This window comes from Oncorhynchus nerka, linkage group LG6 (assembly GCF_034236695.1).
Source record: "Oncorhynchus nerka isolate Pitt River linkage group LG6, Oner_Uvic_2.0, whole genome shotgun sequence".
Taxonomy (NCBI): domain Eukaryota; kingdom Metazoa; phylum Chordata; class Actinopteri; order Salmoniformes; family Salmonidae; genus Oncorhynchus; species Oncorhynchus nerka.
Genome location: NC_088401.1, coordinates 52,928,039 through 52,941,193, shown reverse-complemented (window position 1 = coordinate 52,941,193; position 13,155 = coordinate 52,928,039). Strand labels below are relative to the sequence as shown.

The 13,155-nt window shown below is 53.6% G+C and overlaps 1 protein-coding gene across 1 annotated transcript in view; it reads right to left on the bottom strand.

The window, feature by feature from the left end:
- LOC115130619 (dystrophin-related protein 2-like) overlaps positions 1-13,155 on the bottom strand; it is a 118,755-nt gene that overhangs the window by 63,254 nt on the left and 42,346 nt on the right. The window contains exons 7-10 of the mRNA XM_065019665.1: positions 12,402-12,480; positions 11,394-11,454; positions 9,421-9,482; positions 8,716-8,790 (exon numbers count right to left, since the gene is read on the bottom strand). Of these exons, the coding sequence (XP_064875737.1) occupies positions 8,716-8,790; positions 9,421-9,482; positions 11,394-11,454; positions 12,402-12,480 (277 nt within the window). The remainder of the gene's footprint in view (positions 1-8,715; positions 8,791-9,420; positions 9,483-11,393; positions 11,455-12,401; positions 12,481-13,155) is intronic.

Here is a 13,155-nt window from a genome sequence, read left to right as displayed (position 1 = left end):
AGGACATGAATGGAGTGGGTTAGGGTTAGGAGGGAGAGGGTTGGGAGAGGAGAGGACATGACTGGAGTGGGTTAGGGCTGGGAGAGGAGAGGACATGACTGGAGTGGGTTAGGGTTGGGAGAGGAGAGGACATGGCTATAGTGGGTTAGGGTTGGGAGAGGAGAGGACATGACTGGAGTGGGTTAGGGTTGGGAGAGGAGAGGACATGACTGGAGTGGGTTAGGTTGGGAGAGGAGAGGACATGACTGGAGTGGGTTAGGGTTGGGAGGGAGAGGAGAGAGAGGACATGACTGGAGTGGGTTAGGGTTGGGAGAGGAGAGGACATGACTGGAGTGGGTTAGGGTTGGGAGAGAGAGAGGACATGACTGGAGTGGGTTAGGGTTGGGAGAGGAGAGGAGAGGACATGACTGGAGTGGGTTAGGTTGGGAGAGGAGAGGACATGACTGGAGTGGGTTAGGGTTGGGGAGAGAGGAGAGGACATGACTGGAGTGGGTTAGGGTTGGGAGAGGAGAGGACATGACTATAGTGGGTTATGGTTGGGAGAGGAGAGGACATGACTGGAGTGGGTTAGGGTTGGGAGAGGAGAGGAGAGGACATGACTGGAGTGGGTTAGGGTTGGGAGAGGAGAGGACATGAATGGAGTGGGTTAGGGTTAGGAGAGGAGAGGAGAGGAGAGGGTTGGGAGAGGAGAGGACATGACTGGAGTGGGTTAGGGCTGGGAGAGGAGAGGACATGACTGGAGTGGGTTAGGGTTGGGAGAGGAGAGGAGAGGACATGGCTATAGTGGGTTAGGGTTGGGAGAGGAGAGGACATGACTGGAGTGGGTTAGGGTTGGGAGAGGAGAGGACATGACTGGAGGGTTAGGTTGGGAGAGGAGAGGAGAGGACATGACTGGAGTGGGTTAGGGTTGGGAGGAGAGGACATGACTGGAGTGGGTTAGGGTTGGGAGAGGAGAGGTCATGACTGGAGTGGGTTAGGGTTGGGAGAGGAGAGGACATGACTATAGTGGGTTAGGGTTGGGAGAGGAGAGGACATGACTGGAGTGGGTTAGGGTTGGGAGAGGAGAGGACATGAGAGGAGAGGAGAGGAGGGTTAGAGGTGACTGGAGTGGATTAGGGGTTGGGAGAGGAGAGGACATGGCTATAGTGGGTTAGGGTTTGGGAGAGGAGAGGACATGACTGGAGTGGGTTAGGGTTAGGAGAGGAGAGGACATGACTGGAGTGGGTTAGGGTTGGGAGAGGAGAGGACATGACTGGAGTGGGTTAGGGTTGGGGAGATGAGAGGACATGACTGGAGTGGGTTAGGGTTGGGAGAGGAGAGGACATGACTGGAGTGGGTTAGGTTGGGAGAGGAGAGGACATGGCTATAGTGGGTTAGGGTTGGGAGAGGAGAGGACATGACTGGAGTGGGTTAGGGTTGGGAGAGGAGAGGACATGATTGGAGTGGGTTAGGGTTGGGAGAGGAGAGGACATGACTGGAGTGGGTTAGGGTTGGGAGAGGAGAGGACATGACTGGAGTGGGTTAGGGTTGGGAGAGGAGAGGACATGACTGGAGTGGGTTAGGGTTGGGAGAGGAGGAGAGGACATGACTGGAGTGGGTTAGGGTTGGGAGAGGAGAGGACATGACTGGAGTGGGTTAGGGTTGGGAGAGGAGAGGACATGGCTATAGTGGGTTAGGGTTGGGAGAGGAGAGGACATGACTGGAGTGGGTTAGGGTTGGGAGAGGAGAGGAGAGGGAGAGGAGGAGAGGACTGGAGAGGAGGAGAGGAGGAGAGGAGAGGAGAGGAGAGGACATGACTGGAGTGGTGAGGGTTGGGAGAGGAGAGGACATGACTGGAGTGGGTTAGGGTTGGGAGAGGAGAGGACATGGCTGATAGTGGGTTAGGGTTGGGAGAGGAGAGGACATGACTGGAGTGGGTTAGGGTTGGGAGAGGAGAGGACATGACTGGAGTGGGTTAGGGTTGGGAGAGGAGAGGAGAGGGTTGGGAGAGGAGAGGACATGACTGGAGTGGGTTAGGGCTGGGAGAGGAGAGGACATGACTGGAGTGGGTTAGGGTTGGGAGAGGAGAGGACATGGCTATAGTGGGTTAGGGTTGGGAGAGGAGAGGACATGACTGGAGTGGGTTAGGGTTGGGAGAGGAGAGGACATGACTGGAGTGGGTTAGGGTTGGGAGAGGAGAGGACATGACTGGAGTGGGTTAGGGTTGGGAGAGGAGAGGACATGACTGGAGTGGGTTAGGGTTGGGAGAGAGGAGAGGACATGACTGGAGTGGGTTAGGGTTGGGAGAGGAGAGGACATGACTGGAGTGGGTTAGGGTTGGGAGAGGAGAGGACATGACTGGAGTGGGTTAGGGTTGGGAGAGGAGAGGACATGACTATAGTGGGTTAGGGTTGGGAGAGGAGAGGACATGACTGGAGTGGGTTAGGGTTGGGAGAGGAGAGGAGAGGACATGACTGGAGTGGGTTAGGGTTGGGAGAGGAGAGGACATGACTGGAGTGGGTTAGGGTTGGGAGAGAGGAGAGGACATGACTGGAGTGGGTTAGGGTTGGGAGAGGAGAGGAGAGGACATGACTGGAGTGGGTTAGGGTTGGGAGAGGAGAGGACATTACTGAGTGGGTTAGGTTGGGAGAGGAGAGGTCATGGAGTGGGTTAGGGTTGGGGTTAGGGTTGGGAGAGGACATGACTGGAGTGGGTTAGGGTTGGGAGAGGAGAGAGGACATGACTGGAGTGGGTTAGGGAGGAGGGAGAGGAGAGGACATGACTGGAGTGGGTTAGGGTTGGGAGAGGAGAGGACATGGCTATAGTGGGTTAGGGTTGGGAGAGGAGAGGACATGACTGGAGTGGGTTAGGGTTGGGAGAGGAGAGGACATGACTGGAGTGGGTTAGGGTTGGGAGAGGAGAGGACATGACTGGAGTGGGTTAGGGTTGGGAGATGAGAGGACATGACTGGAGTGGGTTAGGGTTGGGAGAGGAGAGGACATGACTGGAGTGGGTTAGGGTTGGGAGAGGAGAGGACATGGCTATAGTGGGTTAGGGTTGGGAGAGGAGAGGACATGACTGGAGTGGGTTAGGGTTGGGAGAGGAGAGGACATGACTGGAGTGGGTTAGGGTTGGGAGAGGAGAGGACATGACTGGAGTGGGTTAGGTTGGGAGAGGAGAGGACATGACTGGAGTGGGTTAGGGTTGGGAGAGGAGAGGACATGACTGGAGTGGGTTAGGGTTGGGAGGGAGAGGAGAGGACATGACTGGAGTGGGTTAGGGTTGGGAGAGGAGAGGACATGACTGAGTGGGAGTTGAGGACATGGCTATAGTGGGGGTTGGGAGAGGAGAGGACATGACTGGAGTGGGTTAGGGTTGGGAGAGAGAGAGGACATGACTGGAGTGGATGAGGGTTGGGAGAGGAGAGGACATGACTGGAGTGGGTTAGGGTTGGGAGAGGGAGGACATGCTATAGTGGGTTAGGTGGGTTAGAGGACATGACTGGGGTTAGGCTGGGAGAGGAGAGGACATGACTGGAGTGGGTTAGGGTTGGGAGAGGGTTGGGAGGAGAGGACATGACTGGAGTGGGTTAGGGCTGGGAGAGGAGAGGACATGACTGGAGTGGGTTAGGGGTTGGGAGAGGAGAGGACATGGCTATAGTGGGTTAGGGTTGGGAGAGGAGGACATGACTGGAGTGGGTTAGGGTTGGGAGAGGAGAGGACATGACTGGAGTGGGTTAGGGTTGGGAGAGGAGAGGACATGACTGGAGTGGGTTAGGGTTGGGAGAGGAGAGGACATGACTGGAGTGGGTTAGGGTTGGGAGAGGAGAGGAGAGGACATGACTGAGTGGGTTAGGGTTGGGAGAGGAGAGGACATGACTGGAGTGGGTTAGGGTTGGGAGAGGAGAGGACATGACTGGAGTGGGTTAGGGTTGGGAGAGGAGAGGACATGGCTATAGTGGGTTATGGTTGGGAGAGGAGAGGACATGACTGGAGTGGGTTAGGGTTGGGAGAGGAGAGGAGAGGACATGACTGGAGTGGGTTAGGTTGGGAGAGGAGAGGACATGACTGGAGTGGGTTAGGGGTTGGGAGAGGAGAGGAGGACATGACTGGAGTGGGTTAGGGTTGGGAGATGAGAGGACATGACTGGAGTGGGTTAGGGTTGGGAGAGGAGAGGACATGACTGGAGTGGGTTAGGTTGGGAGAGGAGAGGACATGACTGGAGTGGGTTAGGGTTGGGAGAGGAGAGGACATGGCTATAGTGGGTTAGGGTTGGGAGAGGAGAGGACATGACTGGAGTGGGTTAGGGTTGGGAGAGGAGAGGACATGACTGGAGTGGGTTAGGGTTGGGAGAGGGGAGGACATGACTGGAGTGGGTTAGGTTGGGAGAGGAGAGGAGAGGACATGAATGGAGTGGGTTGGGGTTGGGAGAGGAGAGAGAGGACATGACTGGAGTGGGTTAGGGTTGGGAGAGGAGAGGAGAGGACATGACTGGAGTGGGTTAGGGTTGGGAGAGGAGAGGACATGACTGGATGGGTTACTGGGAGAGGAGAGGACATGGCTGGAGTGGGAGGGTTGGGAGAGGAGAGGACATGGCTGGAGTGGGGGTTGGGAGAGGAGAGGACATGGCTGGAGTGGGGGTTGGGAGGGAGAGGAGAGGACATGACATGGAGTGGGTTAGGGTTGGGAGAGGAAAGGAGAGGACATGGCTATAGTGGGGTTAGGGTTGGGAGAGGAGAGGACATGACTGGAGTGGGTTAGGGTTGGGAGAGGAGAGGACATGACTGGAGTGGGGGTTGGGAGAGGAGAGGAGAGGAGAGGAGGAGTTGGGAGAGGAGAGAGGACATGACTGGAGTGGGTTAGGGTTGGGAGAGGAGAGGACATGGCTATAGTGGGTTAGGGTTGGGAGAGGAGAGGACATGACTGGAGTGGGTTAGGGTTGGGAGAGGAGAGGACATGACTGGAGTGGGTTAGGGTTGGGAGAGGAGAGGAGAGGACATGACTGGAGTGGGTTAGGGTTGGGAGAGGAGAGGACATGACTGGAGTGGGTTAGGGTTGGGAGGAGAGGAGAGGACATGACTGGAGTGGGTTAGGGTTGGGAGAGGAGAGGACATGACTGGAGTGGGTTAGGGTTGGGAGAGGAGAGGAGAGGACATGACTGGAGTGGGTTAGGGTTGGGAGAGGAGAGGAGAGGACATGACTGGAGTGGGGGTTAGGGACATGGCTGGAGTGGAGGAGAGGACATGGCTGGAGTGGGTTAGGGTTGGGAGAGGAGAGGACATGGCTGGAGTGGGTTAGGGTTGGGAGAGGAGAGGACATGGCTGGAGTGGGTTAGGGTTGGGAGAGGAGAGGACATGGCTGGGGTGGGTTAGGGTTGGGAGAGGAGAGGACATGGCTGGAGTGGGTTAGGGTTGGGAGAGGAGAGGACATGGCTGGAGTGGGTTAGGGTTGGGAGAGGAGAGGACATGGCTGGAGTGGGTTAGGGTTGGGAGAGGAAAGGAAAGGAGAGGACATGGCTGGAGTGGGTTAAGGTTGGGAGAGGAGAGGACATGACTGGAGTGGGTTAGGGTTGGGAGAGGGAGGAGGACATGACTGGAGTGGGTTAGGGGTTGGGAGAGGAGAGGAGAGGACATGACTGGAGTGGGTTAGGGTTGGGAGAGGAGAGGAGGACATGACTGGAGTGGGTTAGGGTTGGGAGAGGAGAGGACATGACTGGAGTGGGTTAGGGTTGGGAGAGGACATGAATGGAGTGGGTTACATGACTGGAGTGGGTTAGGTTGGGAGAGGAGAGGACATGACTGGAGTGGGTTAGGGTTGGGAGAGGAGAGGACATGGCTGGAGTGGGTTAGGGTTGGGAGAGGAGAGGACATGGCTGGAGTGGGTTAGGGTTGGGAGAGGAGAGGACATGGCTGGAGTGGGTTAGGGTTGGGAGAGGAGAGGACATGGCTGGAGTGGGTTAGGGTTGGGAGAGGAGAGGAGAGGACATGGCTGGAGTGGGTTAGGGTTGGGAGAGGAGAGGACATGGCTGGAGTGGGTTAGGGTTGGGAGAGGAGAGGACATGGCTGGAGTGGGTTAGGGTTGGGAGAGGAGAGGAGAGGACATGGCTGGAGTGGGTTAGGGTTGGGAGAGGAGAGGAGAGGACATGGCTGGAGTGGGTTAGGGTTGGGAGAGTAAAGGAGAGGACATGGCTGGAGTGGGTTAGGGTTGGGAGAGGAGAGGACATGACTGGAGTGGGTTAGGGTCGGGAGAGGAGAGGAGAGGACATGAATGGAGTGGGTTAGGGTTGGGAGAGGAGAGGAGAGGACATGACTGGAGTGGGTTAGGGTTGGGAGAGGAGCGGAGAGGACATGGCTGGAGTGGGTTAGTTTTGGGAGAGGAGAGGACATGGCTGGAGTGGGTTAGGGTTGGGAGAGGAGAGGACATGGCTGGAGTGGGTTAGGGTTGGGAGAGGAGAGGAGAGGACATGGCTGGAGTGGGTTAGGGTTGGGAGAGGAGAGGAGAGGACATGGCTGGAGTGGGTTAGTGTTGGGAGTGGAAAGGAGAGGACATGGCTGGAGTGGGTTAGGGGTTGGGGAGAGGAGAGGACATGGCTATAGTGGGGTAAGGGTTGGGAGAGGAGAGGACATGACTGGAGTGGGTTATGGTTGGGAGAGGAGAGGACATGACTGGAGTGGGTTAGGGTTGGGAGAGGAGAGGAGAGGAGATGAGAGGAGAGGACATGACTGGAGTGGATTAGGGTTGGGAGAGGAGAGGACATGGCTATAGTGGGTTAGGGTTGGGAGAGGAGAGGAGAGGACATGACTGGAGTGGGTTAGGTTTAGGAGAGGAGAGGACATGACTGGAGTGGGTTAGGGTTGGGAGAGGAGAGGACATGACTGGAGTGGGTTAGGGTTGGGAGAGGAGAGGACATGACTGGAGTGGGTTAGGGTTGGGAGAGGAGAGGAGAGGACATGACTGGAGTGGGTTAGGGTTGGGAGAGGAGAGGACATGGCTATAGTGGGTTAGGGTTGGGAGAGGAGAGGACATGACTGGAGTGGGTTAGGGTTGGGAGAGGAGAGGAGAGGACATGACTGGAGTGGGTTAGGGTTGGGAGAGGAGAGGACATGACTGGAGTGGGTTATTGTTGGGAGAGGAGAGGACATGGCTGGAGTTGGTTAGGGTTGGGAGAGGAGAGGACATGGCTGGAGTGGGTTAGGGTTGGGAGAGGAGAGGACATGGCTGGAGTGGGTTAGGGTTGGGAGAGTAGAGGACATGGCTGGAGTGGGTTAGGGTTGGGAGAGGAGAGGAGAGGACATGGCTGGAGTGGGTTAGGGTTGGGAGAGGAGAGGACATGACTGGAGTGGGTTAGGGTTGGGAGAGGAGAGGACATGGCTGGAGTGGGTTAGGGGGAGAGGAGAGGACATGACTGGAGTGGGTTAGGGTTGGGAGAGGAGAGGAGAGGACATGACTGGAGTGGGTTAGGGTTGGGAGAGGAGAGGACATGGCTGGAGTGGGTTAGGGTTGGGAGAGGAGAGGACATGGCTGGAGTGGGTTAGGGTTGGGAGAGGAGAGGACATGGCTGGAGTGGGTTAGGGTTGGGAGAGGAGAGGACATGGCTGGAGTGGGTTAGGGTTGGGAGAGGAGAGGACATGGCTATAGTGGGTTAGGGTTAGGAGATGAGAGGAGAGGACATAACTGGAGTGGGTTAGGGTTGGGAGAGGAGAGGAGAGGAGAGGAGAGGTGAGGACATGGCTGGAGTGGGTTAGGGTTGGGAGAGTAGAGTAGAGTAGAGGACATGGCTGGAGTGGGTTAGGGTTGGGAGAGGAGAGGAGAGGAGAGAAGAGGAGAGGAGGGAGGGAGGGAGGGAGGGAGGGAGGGAGGGAGGGAGGGAGGGAGGGAGGGAGAAACTCAGTAGTTACTATGGCAGCCTGGCAATTAATTCTCCTAACGACACGAACTAGCAGACCAGCACATGATGAGGCGGGCTAGAGAGAGAAAAAAATATATATATATATATATATAGAGAGAGAGAGGGGAAGAGAGAGAAAGCAATAGGAGGGTATCGTTTTCAGCGGTCCATTTATGCTGTGCTTTCGCAGGCCATTTCCCCGTGTCGGAGAGAGAGGGTTGGGGTGGAGAGAGGGGTGGAGGGATGGACAACGGAGAGAGAGAGTGTGAATGGAGAGAGTGTGGAAAAGGATGTGAGCGGCCAACCATGGCGAAGCATGGCCGCAGGGCTGACTCAGGGTCAGGTGGAGCCAGGGAAGGAGGGAGGGATGGAGAAGAGGAGGAGAGGGGGATGTCTGGAAAGTGGAAGATAAGGCTACTACGCTTGGTCCTGGAAGACACACACACACGTTTATGCCTCACTCACCCACATGGCCTTGGCTAATTACCTCCCCTCATGTAACTTAACTGGGCCAATTAATGAGTTTAATTAGCATGTATGACAGTGATTTAGACCTAACGATGGATAGAAAGGGTTGTAGCTGGTTGGATGAGGAGTTGTAGCTAGCTAGTTAGCGCTAGGCTAATCAATGACTTCGATTGGTAGTGGTGACCTTGGTGGCAGATACACCCTAGGAGTTAAGGAAGGGAATGGGCAACTCCTGATTTCACTAATCATGGTCTAAAATGTAATACTTTTTCTGGCTGAATTAGGTGTGCTATAGCCGAGCTGGAACAATAGCCTACACACACTGCTCTGGAGCTCCAGCTTTCTCACCCAATGAATGAGGTTTGAAAACACAATACGTACATCTCAGAGCCTTCTGCACCCGCCGCAGCTTCATGGCCGTCCGGTATGCTGAGAACTTGATGTTGTTTAGATCCGCTAATGAGGGAGGGAGGGAGGGAGGGAAGGAGGGAGGGAAGGAAGGAAAAAATGAAAAAGAGAAGATCAGAGGATGAGGACAAGAGAGAAAACAAACCCCCTTTCTACCCCCTTGTACTCTTCCGTCCCCTCTCTCTTGCTCACCTCTTTCTCTCTCTCTCTCTCTCTCTCTCTCTCTCTCTCTCTCTGTCTCTCTGTCTCTCTCTCTCTCTCCATCCTTCTCCCCTCCTACTGTCTTCCTCCAGATGAGACATCTCCAGATGAGATATTTATCAGTTCATCAGTGAGTCATTAGCAGGGGCCATGTTTCTACATAATTCCGCTCCCTCCATCTCTGATAGCATCTCAACGTGTGTGTGTCTGTCTGTGTGTGTGTGTGTGTGTATGTGTGTGTGTGGACAACCCCCTGTCAGATCCCATTAATAAAAGGAATCCGATGCCATTTAATCACAATTAATTTAAATGCAGGAAATAGCTAATCACAGAGTGTCGTCCATCTCGGGGGTGTCTGAAATACAGGGCCTTAATGAGGTACGGGGTGACGGTGGCGAGGCCCCTGTGGAGATGGCCGGTGAGGGCCTAAGTGGAAAAAGCTCAGAGAGGGGAACTCTTTAATTGTCTCTGTCTTACCCAGTGCCTGGTACAGCTCCGTCATTTTTGGATGATCCCAGCATGTCGTCTGGCCCTGATGGCTGAGGGAGTTGAGGAAGGGAGAGGGGAGAGGGGAGAGGGGAGAGGAGAGAGGTGGAGAGCAAAGGAGGACAGAGTTACAGGAGGAACGAGTAAAGTAGTTAGAGAAGAGGAAAAAGAAACAAAGAGCAAAGAGAAAGAAGAAGAATTTAGAGAGAGGGTGGGGGGGGGAGCAGAGGATAGTGTAGAGAGGAGGAGGAATAGAGAGACAGGTACAGTGTAACAAGGGAGAAAGTAGACAGAGTTGTTTCTAATTACGAGTTTATGAACCTGCAAAGCTCCGACACACAGCAACAACAAGGCAGTAGGACCTATGTTCCACTACGGTCACTCCTCACCCTTCACTGTGTACCAGCTGCTACTACTGCTTCTACTGCTCTGACGGAGCTACGGCAACCATGTAAGAGGCTTCACACAGAGAGCTGCTACTGTCTCTACACTTCATTAAACAGACAACCTATCTGAGCACTCAACCCAAATCCCTGCCAGCAACTGCTACATGGAGCAGCGCAGGAAAAGGAAAATATATAGGGGAGAAAAAGATAGCCAATAAATAAATGACGAGCACAGTGAAATAAATGAGCGAGCCCCGAGCAGGAAGTTTGCCAGGACCCCGGGGCCACTTCACCACCAGCGCTCGTTATTACCTGTGTGAGACTGTTGGAATCGATTAGGTGCCCGACAGAGGGCCCATCAGATATTCCCCTCCAGTGGCACAATTACACAGCCCATAAGGAATTATCAGGCAGCACAGGGAGTGGGGGCTACTGGGGCTGGGGGGGTGGCAAATGGGGCAGCAGAGAGGCCAAACGGGGCCCACCAGGGCTAACAGCAGTGATTAAGAAAATAAATAAACTCATTTGTAAAAGAGATACGCTGACAAAACACACTCACGCGTACAAGGAACACACACACTCACACGCACACACACACACAGTACACATGTGCGCACACGTGTATGGATGGATGCACACACACCGACAACCCCCCACACACACACCTCAGAGCTGAAAGAGAAACACAGCCCAACCAGGGAGGATGGAGATTTGATGAATACATAAGAGGTCGGGGAAGGGGCTTAACTCAACACTGTTCTCCGAGGGATACCTTAGTATGAATGCGTTCTCTCCAGGTAACTCAACACTGTTCTCCGAGGGATACCTTAGTATGAATGCGTTCTCTCCAGGTAACTCAACACTGTTCTCTGAGGGATACCTTAGTATGAATGCGTTCTCTCCAGGTAACTCAACACTGTTCTCCGAGGGATACCTTAGTATGAATGCGTTCTCTCCAGGTAACTCAACACTGTTCTCCGAGGGATACCTTAGTATGAATGCGTTCTCTCCAGGTAACTCAACACTGTTCTCCGAGGGATACCTTAGTATGAATGCGTTCTCTCCAGGTAACTCAACACTGTTCTCCGAGGGATACCTTAGTATGAATGCGTTCTCTCCAGGTAACTCAACACTGTTCTCCGAGGGATACCTTAGTATGAATGCGTTCTCTCCAGGTAACTCAACACTGTTCTCCGAGGGATACCTTAGTATGAATGCGTTCTCTCAAGGTAACTCAACACTGTTCTCTGAGGGATACCTTAGTATGAATGCGTTCTCTCCAGGTAACTCAACACTGTGCTCCGAGGGATACCTTAGTATGAATGCGTTCTCTCCAGGTAACTCAACACTGTTCTCCGAGGGATACCTTAGTATGAATGCGTTCTCTCCAGGTAACTCAATACTGCCATCTCAAGCAAAGTGAATGTCTTTTCTCAACAACGACCTAAGGACCTTTTTTCTCCACACACTTTTGGACTGTCTGCACTCATGTCCCCCAGTTGGACTTAATGTACTACACATACACACACAACCCCCCCCCCTCCCCCCACACACACACACACATGCAGTTGGACTTACTTGATGTAGTAGGGCACTTTGTTTGGAGAGATGGCGCGTTCCCAGGGTATCTGCACTGAACCTGAAAGTGAGGGGGAAATCAATTGCTGAGGCACATCAAGCATGAAAAGCCATTTGCACATAACCACTGACCATGCTCATGTCCCAAATGGCACCCTATTCCCTATTTAGTGCATTTAGTGGACAACTTTTGACCAGGGCCCTATGGGTATAGTGCACTAAATAGGGGAAAAGGGTGCCATTTGGGGCATGACCTGCATCAACCCAGACCGTCTGTGAACATTCAGGCACCACAGAGGGAGAGCTGCGTCACATAACAGGTGAGCTACAGCTGAATGAAGGGAAAAGAGAGGATTAGGTTGTTTGCAAAGACGGAGACGGAGGAGGAATATTGACAAGACCCATTCAATGTAGCATTTTAGCAGTAAACTACAGGGGTAAGCTAGCTGGGAATGGAATAGGCTAGACTGGAATGGCTGGGAAGTTAAGGGAGACACACACACAAGGACACCGTCACAATGAACACATTGAGGCAGCTACACACACACACACACACACACATTCCTGGCAGGGATAAAGAGATCAGCCCCAGAAGCATGACAGTGCTGACACAGCAGAGCTGGATGGGGGGGGGGAATCGAGGACAGTAGGGGTTCCCTTTTACTACCACCACAATCACAGAGCACACACACACACACACACACACACACACACACACACGTGACTGAGCACAGACACACAATACTGCTGCTGTGACTCAGTGGGGGCTCAAGGTACAAAGCCTGCCCCCTCGTCACACGACCCAGACAACACAGTCACACACACAGCCTCACACTGTGACCAACCATGTTCTAATCCCCCCTACAACCCCCCCCCCCCCCTCCCCATCCTCATTTTCAACATCCCACCCCCATCCTGCCCCCAGCCACTATACAGGCATAGCACAGCGTGGCACAGAGCATCACAGCACCCGGCACCAGCTTCTAATGAATGTGGAGGAGCCTTTACTGGAGAGGAAGTGCTGGGATCCAGGACCAAAGTCTCTATGGGCATCCTGCAGCTGCTTCAGACGCTCTTCAATGGAGCCCTGCGAGGAGACATACATTTACATGACATTACACACAAATACACACATTTACATGACATTGAATTATACACACAAACACACACACATTTACATTATACACACACACACACACACAAACACACACGCAAACACAGCGCGGGCAAAATTCAATTACATTTGATCAAAAGAATCAAAGAGAATAACGGAACTGTCTTTATCTCATCTCACACCCACTACAAACACACACAGACATCTGCCTCCCTCCCTCCTCTCCTCATCCTTCGTTTGGCAGTTAGATAAGGCTATGGGAAAAATGTAAACATTGACACACCTCCCCTGCCACCTTGCCACAGCCCTTTGAAAAGCATCGAGTAGGGAAAGACGACACTGAATCCACTCCGATCTGTTAGGCTCTTTTTAAATGAGGACAGTCATTTCACAGTAAGCTGTGTATCGGAATAGAGGTGTGGGGGTGTGTGTCAACAAGCGAGAGGGATTTGAGTTCATGAAAATAAGGTGTGCCATTCATTGTCTCTGTGTACGGTGTGTTTTTGTCGATGTGGCTGTCCCAAAAGGGATTTGTTGAGGACTAATCCTGGTTTATTTACAAGGTATTCGATTCAGCATGTAAATCATTGTCAGAGGAAGTCGAAACAGCTCCACAAACAAAGGGCGCTAAATCCACTCACCAAGGCC